This window comes from Misgurnus anguillicaudatus, unplaced genomic scaffold (assembly GCF_027580225.2).
Source record: "Misgurnus anguillicaudatus unplaced genomic scaffold, ASM2758022v2 HiC_scaffold_31, whole genome shotgun sequence".
Classification (NCBI taxonomy): Eukaryota; Metazoa; Chordata; class Actinopteri; order Cypriniformes; family Cobitidae; genus Misgurnus; species Misgurnus anguillicaudatus.
In genome coordinates this window covers 5,025,579-5,045,617 of record NW_027395281.1, presented here as the reverse complement: position 1 = coordinate 5,045,617, position 20,039 = coordinate 5,025,579, and the positions used below count along the sequence as shown (strand labels likewise).

Genomic DNA, 20,039 nt, shown 5'->3' with positions numbered 1-20,039 from the left:
CCCCCCAAACCTTTTGCAAACTTTCCTTAAATATCCAGATAGAACAAAGCACTGTAATAATGTTGTTTTATGGTAAAAAATGTGGTTGACCTAGGGGCTACACCTTATTTGCATACAGTGGGGGATTGGTTTACATGCCTAAGGTGAGAGGTGTGTCCCAACATTGAGTAAAGTTTGCCTAATTTATTGTTAAACTTTATCGTTGTATTCTGTTATTATGGGAGTGAGACCATTGTATCAATCGCACTGAGACATTTCAAATGATATCAAACATGACTATTTATTTTGTTTGTCTATGTGGCATTTCATATACACAGTTTATGTGAACAGAGTTTAAACACAGAGCTGAGAGAATGATGAGAGGGGGAGAAGGGAACAGATGTGGAAGTGTGAGTTTTTGTTGGCTTATTCCATCTCAGATGGGGTGTGAACTCTCTGAGGAGCTCACTCTGCTCTCTCTCTTGCACCGTTGTGCTCCCTCGATGTGACACCTTGGTTCCGGTCTTACAAAAGACAATAGTATAAATACTCTTTTTTGCATAAAATAATACTGAGAGCTCATATACAAAGAAAGATTTTACTAAGAGACTTTTAAAAATAAGCTTTTAGCAGTTGCTATATCAACGACATGCTCTCTTCAATTAAGTCAATTCAATGTGTTTGACATATTTCAAAGTCTTGGTCTGCAACTGCTAGAATCCTCAGAGTAAACTGAACACAAAGATACCAGAAATCACCAGCGCAGGAGCACTGTTAACACTGTGCTATTGAAAATGAAAATGAAACCACGCATTTATATAAACTCAAAACCCATGCATCAATCATTTTATCACCATATACAAATATATAAAAATTATTCTCACCAGGATGGTCTTTAGCAGCAGAACTTTCTGCATTGGCAAATGAGGGGCGTGACCGCTTCAGAATTTGGTCACCATATCAAAGAGCATGACTGAGATGGGCTCATTGTTATAAAGAGGAGAACCTATGATCATTAGACAGAAACACAAATGACTGTACATTTATATTAATTTAATGTTTAAAATCTAACATCTCTACTCTTCAGGTTTATTAGCTGCTGTAACGGATATTGTTGGGTGGAAATCATGTTATTATTTGCTGAGATTTCACTAAAACAAACCAAGTTCAGATTTTAGGTTTTCTCTAAAGGTTCTCCACTCTGGAGAGTCTGTAGGTTTGTTATGCTGGATGGTTTCCACCATCAGGTACATGATGTTTAACAACACCATAAAACACACACATTGGGCTTTTAAGACATGTTTGGTTTGACTTGGCTATATGTTAAATTAAATTTTATTTTATTTATATAGCATTTTTACAATTGTGTAATTGTTGTAAAGCAGCTTTACATAAAAAACTTCTGTACCTGAGGTCAGTGCTGTCGGCCAGAGAGATTGCAGGTTTCCTGACGGCGCTGCTACATGCGGCACTGTTACTGAAACACATTAAACCTCCATTTACAACCCTCCTGTTATTTCACTGATATCTATTATTAATGATGGTTGGCATGCAGTATATCTTACTTGATTTCCATATTGAGCAGCTCCACCAGAGCGGTGAAAGCTCCAACATCCAACAGTAGAAAGATGTTATATCTCATCCAGTGCAGGACCTCCATCTCTGAGCTACACTCACCAAACATCCCTGAAACATCACACACCATCCATCACATCTTATTAACAATTACAGAAAAATCACACGGTGATGTGAACAAATATAAGCAAAAAGGAAGATTTCTAGAAGACCTTGTGCCATATACAGAAGAGCTCTGGCGACTTTTAAGTGTCGCTCTCTACCAATGATGTCCAGACTGTCCAGTAGACGCATGGCATGAGCTCTGTGCTGAACCAAATCCAGCTCAGTCCATTTATTTTTGGGCACTGTCGAAACAAAACAGAACACATGCTTGAGGTATTCGGCCAATCACAAAGCACTGGATAGATGTCATCTAACATATGATCTCATGAGAGTTTAGTACTCAAAAGTCTGCACTAAAGGTTTATATAAATCACATTAATTATGAATATATATTGAATTTGAGGTTAATGACAGTTAAATAAATTAATGTTCTTCATCCAATCAAGTTTAAATCTGTGGATTTGGGCTTGATGTTTAGAAAGTTCATAAAAACAAGCCTTTCCAAAAACACTTAAACACATAAACACACACACAAACGCATTCTGGTTTCCATGTTTTGTGTGGACATTCCATAAACGTAATGATTTTTATACCATAAAAACTGTATATCTATTCCCTTCCCCTAACCCCAACCATCACTAAAAACTTTCTGCTACTTCACATTTTCAAGAAACACCATTCTGTTTGATTTATAAGCTTGTTTCCTCATGGAGACCTCGCAAATGTCCCCACAAGGTCAAAATTTACTGGTTTTCCTAACTTTGTGGGAACAATTGATAATTACCAGACACACACACACGCACGCAGGCACGCAGGCAGGCACGCACGCACGCACGCACGCACGCACGCACGCACGCACGCACGCACACACACACACACACACACACACACACACACACACACACACACACACACACACACACACACACACACACACACACACACACAAAACTAAACTGGCTCACTCAACAGACATCACACGATGAAGCCTTTCTTATAGCTTAAAATTCCATATATCAGGTTACATATGTACTGAATTTGGTTAAAGTAACAACTGTAAGGGATATGTTATATTGCCTTGAACCCTATCAGAAAATTTCCTGGCAGATGCTCAGTCGAGATTTATCCTCAGGAAACAATGTGACTAATTATTAACCTGACACCATTGACATACAAAAGAAAGAGCTGGAAGGAAAACAAAGAGCTTAATATAAAACAGAGAACTATAAATATGTGTTTATTTGTTGTGCAGACACGTCTGAATAGGTCAGCTGTTTGTGTGCCATTGTGTTTTAGTTTAGTATTACCATTGTGTAAGAGTTCATGTTAGGTTATGACCAGAAGAATGAACACAATAGTTTAATTCAAGATCAAATAAATGTTTAAAATAATCTTCATAATGTTTGCTTTGACTCAGAAATACATGTATATCTAAAAAAACATGGTGAGTAAAATTCATCAAAACTAAACACAAATCCACATTATGGTAAAACTTATCAATGAACCATAACTAATAACACAAACAATATTTGATTAAAAAAGCTTAATGCATAAGTTGATACACATTAGAATTGTTATCTATAAATGGCAAAGTGTTGCAACCCTTTAGAGTGAATTAACATGACCAAATAGAGCCGATGGATTCTGCTGAGTACACAGGAGCATCTCTATAAAAGAAAGAAGTTTTCCCCACTTCAACAAGACCTCACACAGACCCATCCACGGTAAGATCATTTACTACACCTGTATCTGCTATAGGTTAGATAGATTATACCATACCATACTACACTATACTGAACTATACTATACTCAACTGTATTATGCTATAATACACTATACCGTACTACACTATACTTGCTATAATATACTGTATAATATCCTGATTTGTGCTATACTATACCATCCTACACTATACTGTGCTATACTATTTCATACTACACTATACTACATTATACTTTACTGCACTATACTATGCCATCCCACACTATACTGAACTATACTATACTATACTATACTATACTATACTATACTATACTATACTATACTATACTATACTATACTATACTATACTATACGATACTATACGATACGATACGATACTATACTATACTATACTATACTGCAATGCATTAGGTTATAATATACAGTACTGTGCTATAATTTATCATCCTACACTATACTGAACAATACTATACTATAATGCATTGCATTAGTTTATAATATACTGTACTGTCCTATACTATACCATCCTATACTATCCTGAACTATACTATACTATACTGCAATGCATTAGGTTATAATATACTGTACTGTGCTATACTATACTATACCATCCTACACTATACTAACATATACTATCCTGAACTATACTATACTATACTGCAATGCATTAGGTTATAATATACCATACTGTGCCATACTATACTATACCATCCTACACTATACTAACATATACTATACTGAACTATACTATACTATACTATACTATACTGTACTATATTGCAATGCATTAGGTTATAATATACTGTACTGTGCTATACTATACTATCCTACACTATACTAACCTATACTATACTGAACTATACTATACTATACTGCAATGCATTATGTTATAATATACCATACTGTGCTATACTATACCGTCCTTCACTATTCTATGCTATACTATTTGATACTACACTATACTACAGTATACTATACTGCACTATAGTATGCCATCCTACACTATACTAACCTATACTATATTGTACTATACTTCACTGCACTGTATTATGCTATAATATACAGAATAATATACAATACTGTGCTATACTATACCATCCTACACTATACTAACCTATACTATACTGAACTATACTATACTATACTGCAATGCATTATGTTATAATATACCATACTGTGCTATACTATACCGTCCTTCACTATTCTATGCTATACTATTTGATACTACACTATACTACAGTATACTATACTGCACTATAGTATGCCATCCTACACTATACTAACCTATACTATATTGTACTATACTTCACTGCACTGTATTATGCTATAATATACAGAATAATATACAATACTGAGCTATACTATACAATCCTACACTATACCGAAGTATACTATACTGCACTGTATTATGCTTTAATATATATAAGAATAACTCGCATGGAGAGATCTTAAAATATGACATGCCATTGATCTGTCTCAAGATACACACCAGTAACAACTGGCAACTAAGGCATGTTTGTAAAAGACACATAATCATCTTAATTTAACTAAAGGTCTAGACCTGGCTTAAGCTAATCCTTGTCTGTGAAATCAGGCTTTTTAATGTTAGATTACATTTGACCTATGTTTATTTGATGTTACATATATTGAAGTAGGATAATATTGTACTATTTTGACATACAGTACAAAGAGCAAGAAATATATTTCAGTCTAATGTTTGTTAGTGGTACATTCACACAGTGAAAGCAATCATCTGCCTCAAACAATAACTCATTCATCAATACCTGAATACTTTAGGCATATTGATAATGTTTTGCTAAAAGTAAATGTGAATAGCTATGATAGTACTGTACTGGATTATAGATGTTTGAGGTGAACTTAATCACAGATATTTGACAGCTATCTTCTACATGTTTAGTAAACAAGACCCTGAACATCATTTCTCTGAACTGAGGCTGTGAAAAAGGTAAAACAAAGTTTATGTTTGTATGATTTAATGAATAAACATGCATGTAAAGTTCAGACTCAGTAGAAACACTGTCACTGATTTAATGTGATTCAGAAATCAAACATCTGAACACAACTGACTGAACGCTCCTGTAAAACATCCCTACACTACAAATCCTTAAAATGATCATTAGAGCTTCAAACAGTACAAATGTCTGTAATGTAATATAAACATGGCTACTTAGAAAATACTTGACTTGTTTTACATGCTTTTTCACTTGCTTCTAATTTCTAACAACATTTCTAATAACATACTGATTTTAATGTCGATAATACTTCAGGAGAAGTCATCATGGGAGACGCTGAGATGGAGTGTTTTGGCCCAGCGGCCATTTACCTCCGGAAACCAGAGAAAGAGAGAATCGAAGCGCAACATGCCCCGTTTGATGCCAAAACAGCCTTCTATGTATCTGATGTAGCAGAGATGTACCTGAAGGGTACTCTTCTTAGTAGAGAGGGTGACAAAGTTACCGTCAAAACTCATAGTGGAAAGGTATGCTCAAAACTATAAACTATGATGTTGAGAAACTATTTACTGTTATTAATATCTCGAGTCATGTCAAACTCATCCTGATAACTGTGGTTGTTTATTATCAGACTGTTACTGTCAAAGAAGATCAAATCTTTCCCATGAATCCACCAAAGTTTGACAAACTTGAGGACATGGCCATGATGACCCACCTCAATGAGGCCACTGTGCTGTATAATCTCAAAGAGCGTTACGCAGCATGGATGATCTATGTAAGTCTAACAACATCACTTTTAATACCTGTGATGAGGTTGATGTTGAACACACGTCTCTGTTTCAGACCTACTCTGGTTTGTTCTGCGCCACCGTCAATCCATACAAATGGCTGCCGGTGTATGACTCAGTTGTTGTGAATGGATACAGGGGCAAGAAAAGAGTTGAAGCTCCTCCCCACATCTTCTCCATCTCTGACAACGCCTACCAGTTCATGCTCTCTGGTCAGACACTCTTTAAAAAGTTTTTAAACAAATAACTAAAGATGTTTTTCAGTGAACACGAAACTAAATCTCACCAGTTTTTTCACTTCCTTATTACATCATCCCAGTCTGGGTATGGTTTATAAGTGCACATTAATTCTAAATATAACATGCCGTAACTTGTAACATTTCATCATAATGTAATAACATACTCTGTTACTAAACAACTTTTAACACGTTTTCTCAGATCGTGAGAACCAGTCTATCCTAATTACGTGAGTAGATTTATAATACATGACAACAATTTCTATTCAATTCTAATATTGTATTTATATTGTATATAGTGTCTTACATTTTCGTTTTCCCACTACAGCGGAGAATCCGGCGCAGGAAAGACGGTCAACACCAAACGTGTCATCCAGTACTTTGCGACAATCGCTGTGGCTGGACCAAAGAAGACAGAACCTGTTGCGGGAAAAATGCAGGTTAGCAAACGCACAATACTGGTAAATAAACAAAGTTTAGTGACACAACTTTTCTACATAATGAAATTGCTCGTATACGCCACAGGGATCGCTGGAGGATCAAATCATCGCAGCCAACCCCCTGCTGGAAGCTTATGGTAATGCCAAGACTATAAGGAACGACAACTCGTCTCGTTTTGTAAGTTAAAGTCTGATGAAATGCATTATCATTTGTGTTATACCTTTCCAAGATGGCAGACCTTCAAAGGTGTCCTAAATAATGTTTCAGGGTAAATTCATCAGGATTCACTTTGGGACAACTGGGAAACTAGCATCAGCTGATATTGAAACTTGTGAGTAGCACCGTATTGAAACAAAACATATTTTATCAATAAACAAACATGAATATAAGTCATCTGAAGTCAATGTTCTCCTGTTAAGATCTGCTGGAAAAGTCAAGAGTAACATTCCAGCTGTCTGCTGAGAGGAGCTTCCACATCTTCTACCAGCTCATGACTGGACACAAACCAGAACTGATCGGTGAGAAATCTACAGTAGTGTGTGATTCATAAAAGCTAATGTCTAAGAGCAGTGTTAATATAATGTACATACATTCTTTACAGAGGCGCTGCTCATCACCACCAATCCTTTTGACTATCCGATGATCAGCCAGGGTGAAATCACTGTCAAGAGTATCGATGATGTGGAAGAGTTCATTGCCACAGATGTACGTGGTGGACAACAACATTATTATTCATTTGCATGAGTAAAAATTCTGTTACTGCATTTACATTTTACATTTAAGCATTTAGCATACTTACAAAGATTAGGAAACAATAAAAGCAATGTGTCGTAGGGAGGCTATAGTACAAAAGGTGCTTATGACAAGATACAAGTTTTCACTGTTTTAAAACAATACCGGTTGAGAGAAAAGAAAGAGTTAGTTTAGGTATTGAAGATACGTCTCCCCATGACAGTTTCATTTAGGGAGAACAAGAATAAGACACTGGCCAGTGCATGTTTTTGGAGGTTGACACACTGAATCCTTTACACAAACCAGAGTCTCGTCCCCGACCAGTGGGCTAAACACCACAGATTGATACCCATGAGCGTCATCAAAATTCGGTAAAAGAGTGAAGGGAGATGGGGACGAGACTGCGTCAGCCATCTCCCTGATGCCTGTCTGGGCTTCATACTTCTTGCTTACTCAATGCCCTCCTCCTCAGAGACCTCATTATGCAATACTTATCTTTTTAATCTTTACTCTGTGTTTGGAAATGAATAGCCCGATTTGGGGTTTTATTAGTCTTGTTTAAGAGTTTTTGCCTTGTATTGTGGATTGTATGAAACAAAGTAGAGTACTATACTGCTTTGTCCTTTTTATCTGTGACGCTTGTTTTTAAAAGTTTATGCCCAATTTATGGTTTTATTAATGTTTTTAGAGTTATGGCATCGTTTAGTGGACTATATTCTTTTTTAAATGAAAAGGGAGAAGAGAAAGAAATGCGGTCAGTATCTATGTCAAGTACTTCATTAGATAATGTAGCATAAAACACCTCACTTGTTTTTTTCAACAAAAAAAAAACAGACTGCAATCGACATTCTGGGCTTCACTGCTGAGGAGAAAATAAGCATCTTCAAGCTGACAGGTGCTGTGATGCATCATGGAAGCATGAAGTTCAAGCAGAAGCAGAGAGAGGAGCAGGCTGAACCTGATGGCAATGAGGGTAAGAGATAAACTATTTTAACAGAGAAGATACTCGTATCACCATACAGACAGTCATATATTGACCATTATTTGAAAAACTCTGCCTATTTATAGAGGCTGATAAAATTGCCTACCTCATGGGCCTAAACTCTGCAGACCTGCTGAAAGCTGTGTGTTATCCCAGAGTGAAGGTCGGAAATGAGTACGTGACCAAAGGCCAAACTGTACCACAGGTGATGATAAGTAACCCAATCAATGTCTATTAGACAAAATCTAAAATCATCTTGGATAAAATCCATGACCTACGTATGCCCTTTTACAGGTAGCTAACACAGTCAACGCTCTGTGCAAGTCAGTTTATGAGAAAATGTTTGCATGGATGGTCGTCCGTATCAATGAGATGTTGGACACAAAGCAGGCCAGACAGTTCTACATTGGTGTGCTGGACATCGCTGGATTTGAAATCTTTGATGTGAGCATTGGTTACTAATACGCTTCTAAGAATTAAAATATAAATCAAAAGATACAAGAGTAAGAATTTGCTTGTGTTGAAATGTCAGTACAACAGCTTGGAGCAGCTCTGCATCAACTTCACCAACGAGAAACTGCAACAGTTTTTCAATCATCACATGTTTGTGCTGGAGCAAGAGGAGTACAAGAAAGAAGGCATTGAATGGGCGTTCATTGACTTTGGAATGGACTTAGCTGCCTGCATTGAGCTTATCGAGAAGGTAAAAATAAAGACTTGACAAAACAATGTTATATTATGTACTTGTGCTTAAGCTTGAGTTTTCTCCACCAGCCAATGGGCATCTTCTCCATCCTTGAAGAGGAGTGCATGTTCCCCAAAGCCACGGATGGAAGCTTCAAAAACAAGCTGCACGATCAGCATCTCGGCAAAAGTGCAGCTTTCCAGAAGCCCAAACCTGTCAAAGGCAAGGCAGAGGCTCACTTTTCTCTGGTGCACTACGCCGGCACTGTTGACTATAACATTACTGGCTGGTTGGAAAAGAACAAGGATCCACTGAACGACTCTGTTGTGCAACTCTATCAGAAGTCATCAGTCAAACTGCTGTCCCTCCTGTATGCTGCTCATGCAGGTGCTGAAGGTAAGAATGATAGAACAAGTCATGACAATACAATAGTTCTGAGATTAATTCTATTATTACTGAACTTGTTCTTGCCTGCACACAAAACAGCTGAAGCTGCTGGAAAGAAAGCATGCAAGAAGAAGGGTGGTTCATTCCAGACCGTGTCTGCACTGTTTAGGGTACGTTTGGCTCAACAGTAGGTGAAATGTTGTATTTCAAGTTAGATTACTGTCCAAGTCAACACAACAATAATAATTCTACAGGAGAACTTGGGTAAGCTGATGACAAACCTGAGGAGCACTCACCCTCACTTTGTGCGCTGCCTGATTCCCAACGAGTCCAAGACTCCAGGTAAAGACTATTGAATGAAAGTTGCAATGATTGTTTAAGATACTTTGGAAACTTATGCTCATCTCTGTTTTAGGTCTGATGGAGAACCCTCTGGTAATCCATCAGTTGAGGTGTAATGGTGTGCTGGAGGGTATTAGAATCTGCAGAAAGGGTTTTCCCAGCAGAATCCTCTATGGTGACTTCAAGCAGAGGTACTTCGTTAAAACAATTACAGTGTAACACAATAATCTCACTACAAATACAGCCAAGACCTATCATTAATATTTCAAAACACTTGATTTCAGATATAAAGTATTGAATGCTAGTGTCATCCCTGAGGGACAGTTCATTGACAACAAGAAAGCTTCAGAGAAACTCTTGAGCTCTATTGACGTCGACCACACTCAGTATAAATTTGGACACACCAAAGTATGTGATAGAAGTTTATTTAAAATCTTAAATCTAGAAATCTAGAATGCTAGGTGAACAGAGACAACAGGTTTGCTACCAATTAAAATAATTCCTGTGGTGGGATTGCAGGTGTTCTTTAAAGCTGGTTTGTTGGGTACTCTTGAAGAGCTGAGAGATGAGAAACTTGCAGCACTAGTAACCATGACTCAGGCTCAGTGCCGTGGGTTCCTCACAAGGAAGGAGTTTTACAAGATGATGGAGAGGAGGTACAATGCACATACAAAAACTGGAAAACAAATGAAATTGAATGAATTTTAAAGGGTAATGCTAACTGATGATATTTTACACAGAGAATCAATTTTTACCATCCAATACAATGTCCGATCATTCATGAATGTGAAACACTGGCCATGGATGAAGATTTACTTCAAGATCAAACCTCTTCTGAAGACTGCAGAGACAGAGAAAGAAATGGCAGCCATGAAGGAGAACTACGATAAAATGAAAGAGGATCTATCCAAGGCACTAGCAAAAAAGAAGGAGCTTGAGGAGAAAATGGTGTCACTTATGCAGGAGAAAAACGATCTTCAACTGCAAGTAGCATCTGTGAGTGCTGCAGTGCTTATACCCACATTTATAGATTTTAACAGGTTCCAGAAATTAACCATGTCCCCATCTCAATTAACAGGACAGTGACAATCTCTCTGATGCTGAGGAGAGATGTGAAGGTCTTATTAAAAGCAAGATCCAGCTCGAGGCCAAACTCAAAGAGACTACCGAGAGACTGGAGGATGAGGAGGAGATCAATGCTGAACTGACTGCAAAGAAGAGAAAACTGGAAGATGAATGCTCTGAACTGAAGAAAGATATTGATGACCTGGAGCTCACCTTGGCCAAAGTGGAAAAGGAGAAACATGCAACAGAAAATAAGGTTCACATTTAATCACATCTTCTTAACACGGCTCATGTGTTTATACTTCAGAAGAAAACCTCTAAACAATTCTTGCATTTAGGTGAAAAACCTGACTGAGGAGATGGTCTCTCAAGATGAAAGCATTGCCAAGCTGACCAAAGAGAAGAAAGCCCTCCAAGAGGCACACCAGCAAACCCTTGATGACCTTCAGGCAGAGGAAGACAAAGTCAACTCTCTGACTAAAGCCAAGGGAAAACTTGAGCAGCAAGTGGATGATGTAAGATGTTAAACATGATAATTAGACCATAAATAAATGAAAGAAATTGATCTGAATGTGGGAGATTTTAATGTTCTGAATTTTGTGAACAGCTCGAGGGTTCACTGGAGCAAGAGAAGAAACTTCGTATGGACCTCGAGAGAGCCAAGAGAAAGCTTGAGGGTGATCTGAAACTGGCCCAGGAATCACTAATGGACCTGGAGAATGACAAACAACAATCAGACGAGAAGATCAAAAAGTGAGTAGAAGACAGAACATTTGTAAATGTAAACAAATACACATTTTACAAAACCTTAATTTTCATAAAACAGGAAGGACTTTGAGATAAGTCAACTAATCAGTAAGATTGAAGATGAACAGTCTTTGGGAGCACAGCTTCAGAAGAAGATTAAAGAACTTCAGGTAATGTCTTTCATATGTTAAACTAAAGTACATAACTGGGGAATTCACACTACCAGTATGACAAGCTAAGAGCAAATTTTAAAAACAGGCCCGTATTGAGGAGCTGGAAGAGGAAATTGAGTCCGAGCGAGCTGCTCGTGCTAGAGTGGAGAAGCAGAGAGCTGATCTCTCCAGGGAACTTGAAGAGATCAGTGAGAGGCTTGAGGAAGCTGGTGGTGCCACTTCTGCCCAGATTGAGATGAACAAGAAGCGTGAAGCAGAATTCATGAAGTTGCGTCGTGATCTGGAAGAGTCCACCTTGCAGCATGAGGCTACATCGGCTGCTCTCCGAAAGAAGCAGGCAGATACCGTGGCCGAGCTCGGAGAACAGATTGACAATCTTCAGCGTGTTAAGCAAAAGCTGGAGAAGGAGAAAAGTGAGTACAAGATGGAGATTGATGACTTATCAAGCAACATGGAGTCAGTGGCCAAATCAAAGGTAATCACAACTAGAGGATAATTAAATTAAAATGTCCAAAGAAACAAAACATGAGTAAAACTTTTTTATTTTCTAAGGCTAACTTAGAAAAGATGTGCCGCACTTTTGAAGACCAACTGAGTGAAATTAAGTCCAAGAATGATGAAAATGTTCGCCAGCTGAATGACACGAGTGCCCAAAGAGCAAGACTTGCCACTGAGAATGGTTAGTGCATAACAAAATTATATTTTAAATAAAATTGTTCAATAGAATGATTAACACAAAGCGGATTAACAGGTGAACTGGCTCGCCAGCTGGAGGAGAAAGAAGCTCTTGTTTCTCAGCTGACCAGAGGAAAACAGGCTTTCACTCAACAGATTGAGGAACTCAAGAGACATGTTGAGGAGGAACTTAAGGTAAATCACAACACATAGTGAAATGCATTTCCATTTCAAGAAAACCAACAAGACCCAGACTTCTAATGCAAATTTAACATGTTTGATTTAAGGCCAAGAACGCTCTGGCTCATGCTGTCCAGTCTGCCCGCCATGACTGTGATCTGCTCAGAGAGCAGTATGAAGAGGAGCAAGAGGCAAAAGGTGAACTTCAGCGTGGCATGTCTAAGGCCAACAGCGAGGTGGCTCAGTGGAGAGCCAAATATGAGACTGATGCTATCCAACGCACTGAGGAGCTTGAGGAAGCCAAGTATACACAAATTCACAACATTTCAGTAAATGAATTCACATCTGATAGACCAAGACATAATTTCATACAATGTTCCACAGGAAAAAGCTGGCCCAGCGTCTACAGGATGCTGAAGAATCTGTTGCGGCTGTGAACTCCAAGTGTGCTTCTCTGGAAAAGACCAAGCAGAGATTGCTGGGTGAAGTCGAGGACCTCATGATTGATGTGGAGAGAGCAAATTCATTGGCTGCCAACATGGACAAGAAGCAGAGAAACTTTGACAAGGTAAGGAAAACATAAATTCAGTTTATGAACTTTAATGATGAATTAAAATGTCACTATGTTTCTGTTTTTTTCAGGTCCTGGCAGATTGGAAACAGAAGTACGAGGAAGGTCAGGCTGAGCTGGAAGGTGCTCAGAAAGAAGCTCGTTCCCTCAGCACTGAGCTCTTCAAGATGAAGAACTCTTATGAAGAAGCTCTTGATCACCTGGAGACTTTGAAGAGGGAGAACAAGATTTTGCAACGTAAATGGCACTTATATTTACACATCATCAAAAAAGAAAAAATTAAACTATAACTTTTATTACTGAATTTTGTACCTTTAGAGGAGATTTCTGACCTTAGTGAGCAGCTTGGAGAGACCGGAAAGAGCATTCATGAGTTAGAGAAAGCCAAGAAAACAGTGGAGATTGAGAAATCCGAGATCCAGACTGCACTGGAGGAAGCTGAGGTAAATCAACATTAAAACCATGCAAAAATCTATAACTCACCCTGTCTCACTCTTCTAGTATGTTAATAAAACCTCACTACTGTTTATCAGGGCACTCTGGAACATGAAGAAACCAAGATTCTTCGTATCCAGCTGGAGCTGACCCAGATCAAGAGCGAAATTGACAGAAAGCTTGCTGAGAAAGACGAGGAGATTGAGCAGATCAAGAGGAACAGCCAAAGAGTGATTGATTCCATGCAAAGCACTTTGGACTCTGAGGTCAGGAGCAGAAACGATGCCCTGAGAGTCAAGAAGAAGATGGAAGGAGATCTCAATGAGATGGAGATTCAGCTGAGCCATGCAAACCGCCAGGCTGCTGAGGCCCAGAAACAGCTCAGGAACGTCCAAGGCCAGCTCAAGGTACATTTCTTTCGGCTAAATGTCTTCACAAAATATTAAGTTGTCTGAATTGGAATCAAAGCATGAATATTGACACCCTAAATCTGCCACAGGATGCCCAACTGCACCTTGATGAAGCCGTCAGAGGACAGGAAGACATGAAGGAACAGGCTGCCATGGTGGAGCGCAGGAATAACCTGATGCAAGCTGAGATTGAGGAGCTAAGAGTTGCACTGGAGCAAGCTGACAGATGCCGCAAAATGGCAGAGCAGGAGCTTTTGGATGCCAGTGAGCGTGTGGGACTGCTGCACTCTCAGGTACAATATTTGTACAATGACACTAAACTTGAGATCAGCTGTTTGAGAGTAACAGTGAGGTTTCTGACTGAAGCTGTTAATGTCTCACAGAATACAAGTCTTATTAACACCAAGAAGAAGCTTGAGGCTGATCTGGTCCAGGTTCAAGGTGAGGTGGATGACTCGGTCCAGGAGGCCAGAAATGCAGAGGAGAAAGCCAAGAAGGCCATCACTGATGTAAGTGTTTGCTACAATCTACTTCAATGTAGAAATTCTTCCATATCAATCCCAAATGCAGCTTTGATGTGTCTTTGTTCTAAAGCTTAGTAAATTACATTTGGCTCTCATTCCAGGCTGCCATGATGGCTGAGGAGCTGAAAAAGGAGCAGGACACCAGTTCTCACCTGGAGAGGATGAAGAAGAACATGGAGATTACGGTCAAAGACCTGCAGCACCGTCTGGATGAGGCTGAGAGTCTGGCCATGAAAGGAGGAAAGAAACAGCTCCAGAAACTGGAGGCCAGGGTAGGTTTAAATGCTTAGGTGCTCACGAGTCCTGACCATGGCTGAGATCATATTGGTTAAAACAACTATTCACAGCCATGCTATAACACTTAGAAGTAGACATTACTAACTATTTCCTGCCATTGACGAGTTATCTCGTCAATTAAGAGTAAACCTTTTTCCTAACAATGATGCTTTCCTGGTGAGTTTATACAGTAATTTGTATTTCTGCTACTATCAAATAAATGGCACCTTTACCCAATTTATAAAAAAACTGAGGAAATAACTAATTAAATTAATTTGTACATTAAAATGTATGTTTTGACCATCGTTCTGAATCTGATCTCTAGCAAAAGTCCTACACAAAAATGCAAGTATTTCAGCTTTTTGCTCAAAATGTGGTCTTTTTGAAGAAACCTACCTGTATTTAAGATGTTATATAAAAGAGAACAAATGAAGATACAATGAAATGTTTTTCTCCCATTTTGTATGTTTGAAAGCAGAGAGTCTGTTCTTTCATTTGATATATTTGAACATTTTACTGGAAGGCATTTTGTAAAACTTATTAAAATCACAAGAAATACTGGCGGGAAACAAAAAAAAATGCTGGTGGGGAATAAGTTAACAAACATGGTTAGCACCACTAACAAACCAAACCAGAGAACCAAAAGAATCAAAAAACGTTACACACAGTGACTACAGACAAGTGAAGTGACAAAAAGAGTGAGAAGTGCTAGTGAAGTTATGTATGATGTTATTGCTTATGTATTCATAAAAATTGACCAAAACGCATTTTATAAAACGGCTTGTTCTGGTTCTTCATTCTGATTGGTTGAAACGCGTTCTAAGCCGTGATAAAATACCCCGGTAAACCCACGGTTCAGACCGCATCACAAGTATCACTGCGCCACTGTTGCTGCGTATTGATTTATGAAAATAAACACCTCAGTCTTTAATCATTTTTTAATTTTTCTACCTTTGCACAATTATGGCGATATCCAGATAAATGTCAATAAATAAAACATTTCATCAATAAAGAGAAAACGTTCTCTGAAGTTTTTTTTATCTTATTGATATTTCCGCTATTATCCACTAGAGGGCAATCTTACCCAACTTAAACACTGAGGCATTCACTCGACACAACAGCGTTGTGGTGGATTTAGCGTGTGTTTTGATCAGGCTCTGAATCTCTAAGTTCCTCACAAAAATGGAATTATCTCCGCATTTAGCTGAAAATTTGAGAGGTGATAACTGATAAGACAACAAATGAAGGTAGGATGGAACGTTTTTTGATGTTGTTGGAAAGCGGATGGACTGTTCTTTCATTTGATATCTTATGTTTATTTAAAGAAGATAATTTTTCTGTAAGGCATTCAACTAAAACTGGGTGGCAACTTAAAAAAAAACGCTGACGGGGAAAAAGTTAAGCATGCTTACAAACATATTTGATCATCACTTCAACAGTTGCACGATATAAATGTTAATGTATAAATTAGATGAATGTTGATTTATAAAATAAACACCACAGTCTTTAATCATATTTTCATTGTGCCTTTGCTGCGTCTGTTTTGTTTGTGAACTGCGCTCTGTTGCAGCCACACTTGATTCTGAGGAACTACTTTGTTTGGCGGAAGAGTAATATTTATACTAATATAATTACAACTTATTTGTGTTTTATTTTATAAAATCCCGCTAACGTTATGCATATGAAGTAACCATTTTATAAACGCAATAAACCCCTCGAAGCGTTGGGTTACCAGTGCATTTTATAACAGCTTCGCGTCGTGCCTAACAACGCCCCTTAGCTGTTATAAAATGCACTGGTAACCCACTGCTTCTTGGGGTTTATTGCTTTAGTATCATACTTCTTTAAGGTGCGTGAGCTGGAGTCTGAGGTCGAGTCTGAACAGAGACGTAGTGCTGAAGCTGTTAAAGGAGTGCGCAAATACGAGAGGAGAGTGAAGGAACTCACCTACCAGGTACTTACCATCTATACAGCAGTAACAACAGATGAGTCAATCTACAATGCTGGATAGTAATTTAACATCTTTCACCTCTACAGACTGAAGAAGATAAGAAGAATGTGATGAGACTGCAGGATCTGGTGGACAAGCTGCAGCTGAAAGTCAAGTCCTACAAGCGTCAAGCTGAGGAAGCTGTAAGTGGTGGTTTTGTGTTTGGCCATTGTGACGTCATCTTAAAAGTTAATGAATCAAATTAGAAGATCCAAAGTGACTAACAATATATATTCACTTTACAGGAGGAGCAGGCCAACACTCACCTGGCCAGGCACAGGAAGGTGCAGAATGAGATGGAGGAGGCTCAGGAACGTGCTGATATTGCAGAGTCTCAGGTCAACAAGCTGAGAGCCAAGAGCCGTGAGATTGGAAAGGTGAGCGCCACCTGCTTTTACTGTAACCAAACTGCTTCCTGAAATAAACTCAAAATAAACACATATATGCATGCAAATAGTAGAATTAATTAAGTAAAATATATTCATTCTTACGTTTTTTTAGGGAAAAGAATCAGCAGAGTAAAACCTGAAGCCTGAATCACAACAGAAAGTAATCATAAAATATGAACTACTTGTAACTAATAAAAAGTTGTTGTGTCCTTACGATTGTGTTATTGCAGTTATTTAAACAATTGTAAAGTGAAAACAAACAAAACAAAAACACCAGGTTGGCTTGACAAATATGAATGTCTTTATCTCACCAATTCTCTTATAAACATTTCCCAGAAGTGAAAGACAAAATTATACAAAGTTAGACTTTCTTGATAAAGCTTTGCCATCTGTACAAAATGAAGTGATATGGAAGACTGCAGAAAGAGAAAAATCCCTTTCACATCAATAACAAACATCTGCAGAGCTACTTAATTAAACCTAGAATTAAAACATTGCTATTCAAATAAAGAAATTCATGACAACACTATATATGCAAGTACGCACATAAAAAAATAATAATTTGCCAGTACGCACATAAAAAATAATAATTTGCCAGGCACTGATGGCTTGAGTACAATTTTATAAAGAACTGAGCCCTTTTTTGTTAAAGGTCTTTAAAAAAAGAATTGAAAATAAATGCCCCCCATTCATTCTAGCTCAAGGATTAAGGAGATTACCCCCCAAAAAAGATATTCTCCTCCATGAAAACTGGCGCCCAATGAGTCTACTAAGCAGTGACTATAAAATATTTGTTCTTATCTTATTAAAAATTGTAATTAGACACAATTACTGACAAAACACAACATAGCTTTATAAAAACAGGCACATAACACATAACATTAGGTTACTATTAGATATTCTAGACTACCCTGAATTTGTTTTAGATAATGTTTTCATTCTATTTTTAGATTTCTAAGCTTTTGATTCTGTGGAACACCAGTTTATTTTTGAATCACTCAAAAAGTTTGGTTTTGGAGATTACTTTCAATTAAGACAATTAAAACATGTTTAAAATAATAACAGCTCAGTTAAGTTAAATCCATACAAGCTACATTAAAGCCAATACCATTCAAAGAATTTCTATTATTGAGAGAAAATTGATTATAACTCAACTAGCAGAAGACACTAGACTTTCTTTAAAAATGATAAGCAGATCCCTACTGTAATTAAAATTAAAAAAGGAATTTATATAAATTTAACTAAGTGTGAACTATTGGATATCAAAGATCGGTCAAATAGAGGAATTCATTAAAATAATACAAATTAATACAATGTAGGAGAAAATAGTCAGGAAAAAACAAAATGAAAAACACATAAGTCAAAAATAGTAATAGTGAACTACCACATTTATCTGTATGCTATTACTTACCAGTTCGTTAATCAGTGATTCGTGCTAGTAAACAGTAGTTACTTGATTAATATTGTTTAACAACTCATTTGTTATTGTGTAGGTATTTAAAATAATGGATGAATATTTTAAAGTGTTACCAAGTGTTTAAGGGACTTAACCTTTGAGCTTATTTATAGAATAAACCCTGCTAAATATTTTCTTGTAAAATTTAAAATGGATATAAATGTCAATTGTAGCCTTTACAATTATTTCAAAGACAGCCACAGTATTTATTGTAAGTATTTGCAATGTGGTATTTTTGGCAATAGTTTTTTGACTTTATTGCTGAAAATTTACAAAAAAAATGTATAATGAAAACATGCACTATGTGGTCTATGTGTAAATCAGAAGGACAAACAAATTCACACATATTTGATTTATTTTATTTAATGGCTAAAATCCATATACACACATGTGTAAATTCAATGGCTGAAAAGAAGAAATAACACACTATATTGAATTAATATTACCCTAAAAAAAACAGAACATTTGCCAAATTCTACAGGCATTTAACTATTTTCACCTATTGGTATAATATTACAAATATGAATAATGTTAAATGCTGTTACTGCTGTTGCGCATCATTTACGCTGAGCGTAGCTGCACCTGGTTGTAGTTGTATAGATGTTGTGCAACAGGCGTAAATATTTTTACAAAGCCGGAAGTTGCTAAGCCTGACAAAGGGCTTACAGCCAACAATTTACGTCCAGTTGCCGCAACCGGCCCTAGATGGCTTATGGCCTGTGTTTGGCATCACTACCAGACACTACAGTATCTATTTGTGGATTTGGACTCCATGTGTAGAAAGATCAAAGTTCATAAAACACGCCATTTAAATTTTTGGCACGTGTGCATGATGCTCCAATGACACTAGAGATCTGGGTCACCCAACATTAAATGCTTTAGCAGTACATTTCCTGGCAGATGCGCAGTCGAGATTGATCCTCATGAAACTATGTGACCCATTATGAACCTGACACCATAGACATCCAGACGAAAGTGCTGGAAGGAAAACAAAGAGCTCAATATAAAACAGAGAACTATTAATACTCAGTTATTTGACGTGTTGAATCAGCTGTTTGTGTGCCCTTGTGTTTTGGTTTAGAATCTAGTTTAGTGTGTGAAAGTTCATTAGATTGTGACCAGAAAAGTAATTCATCAAATTCATCAAAACTAAACAAAAATCCAATTGCTAAGTGTTTAGGTAAAACTTATCAAAAAACCT

The 20,039-nt window shown here is 37.5% G+C and overlaps 2 protein-coding genes across 2 annotated transcripts; one reads left to right on the top strand and one right to left on the bottom strand.

Annotated features, from left to right (window-relative positions):
• Positions 1-261: 261 nt before the first annotated feature.
• Positions 262-6,814, bottom strand: LOC141349216 (striatin-interacting protein 1 homolog). Its single transcript, XM_073865395.1, has 6 exons — positions 6,686-6,814; positions 1,767-1,901; positions 1,545-1,665; positions 1,388-1,456; positions 864-985; positions 262-503 (listed from the first exon to the last, which is right to left on the bottom strand). The coding sequence occupies exons 2-5, from the start codon at positions 1,846-1,848 to the stop codon at positions 970-972; spliced, it is 288 nt and encodes a 95-aa protein (XP_073721496.1). The 5' UTR covers positions 1,849-1,901; positions 6,686-6,814; the 3' UTR covers positions 262-503; positions 864-969.
• On the top strand, positions 3,323-17,595 carry LOC129453299 (myosin heavy chain, fast skeletal muscle-like). Its single transcript, XM_073865388.1, has 41 exons — positions 3,323-3,383; positions 5,300-5,347; positions 5,670-5,881; positions 5,986-6,129; positions 6,198-6,354; positions 6,581-6,608; positions 6,707-6,818; positions 6,904-6,996; positions 7,087-7,150; positions 7,239-7,337; positions 7,421-7,524; positions 8,386-8,524; positions 8,620-8,738; positions 8,828-8,977; positions 9,066-9,236; positions 9,308-9,614; positions 9,705-9,775; positions 9,860-9,947; positions 10,021-10,138; positions 10,232-10,355; positions 10,467-10,603; positions 10,688-10,943; positions 11,026-11,268; positions 11,351-11,527; positions 11,620-11,765; positions 11,839-11,929; positions 12,018-12,407; positions 12,485-12,611; positions 12,684-12,802; positions 12,895-13,091; positions 13,172-13,355; positions 13,430-13,595; positions 13,677-13,801; positions 13,892-14,200; positions 14,293-14,496; positions 14,587-14,712; positions 14,829-14,999; positions 16,853-16,957; positions 17,041-17,136; positions 17,239-17,370; positions 17,495-17,595. Exons 3-41 carry the CDS (start codon positions 5,681-5,683, stop codon positions 17,513-17,515), a joined length of 5,811 nt encoding a protein of 1,936 aa, XP_073721489.1. The 5' UTR covers positions 3,323-3,383; positions 5,300-5,347; positions 5,670-5,680; the 3' UTR covers positions 17,516-17,595.
• Positions 17,596-20,039: the final 2,444 nt, after the last annotated feature.

Excerpts from the sequence above, each read along its gene's own strand:
- LOC141349216 (XM_073865395.1), bottom strand. The coding sequence starts at position 1,848 with ATGCGTCTACTGGACAGTCTGGACATCATTGGTAGAGAGCGACACTTA. Across the intron at positions 1,666-1,766 it reads TCTTCTGTATATGGCACAAG|GGATGTTTGGTGAGTGTAGC; the intron begins GTCTTCTAGAAA and ends GTGATGTTTCAG. Across the intron at positions 1,457-1,544 it reads CTGCTCAATATGGAAATCAA|TAACAGTGCCGCATGTAGCA; the intron begins GTAAGATATACT and ends AATGTGTTTCAG.
- LOC129453299 (XM_073865388.1), top strand. The coding sequence starts at position 5,681 with ATGGGAGACGCTGAGATGGAGTGTTTTGGCCCAGCGGCCATTTACCTC. Across the intron at positions 11,930-12,017 it reads AGAAGATTAAAGAACTTCAG|GCCCGTATTGAGGAGCTGGA; the intron begins GTAATGTCTTTC and ends TTTTAAAAACAG. Across the intron at positions 13,356-13,429 it reads AGCAGAGAAACTTTGACAAG|GTCCTGGCAGATTGGAAACA; the intron begins GTAAGGAAAACA and ends TGTTTTTTTCAG.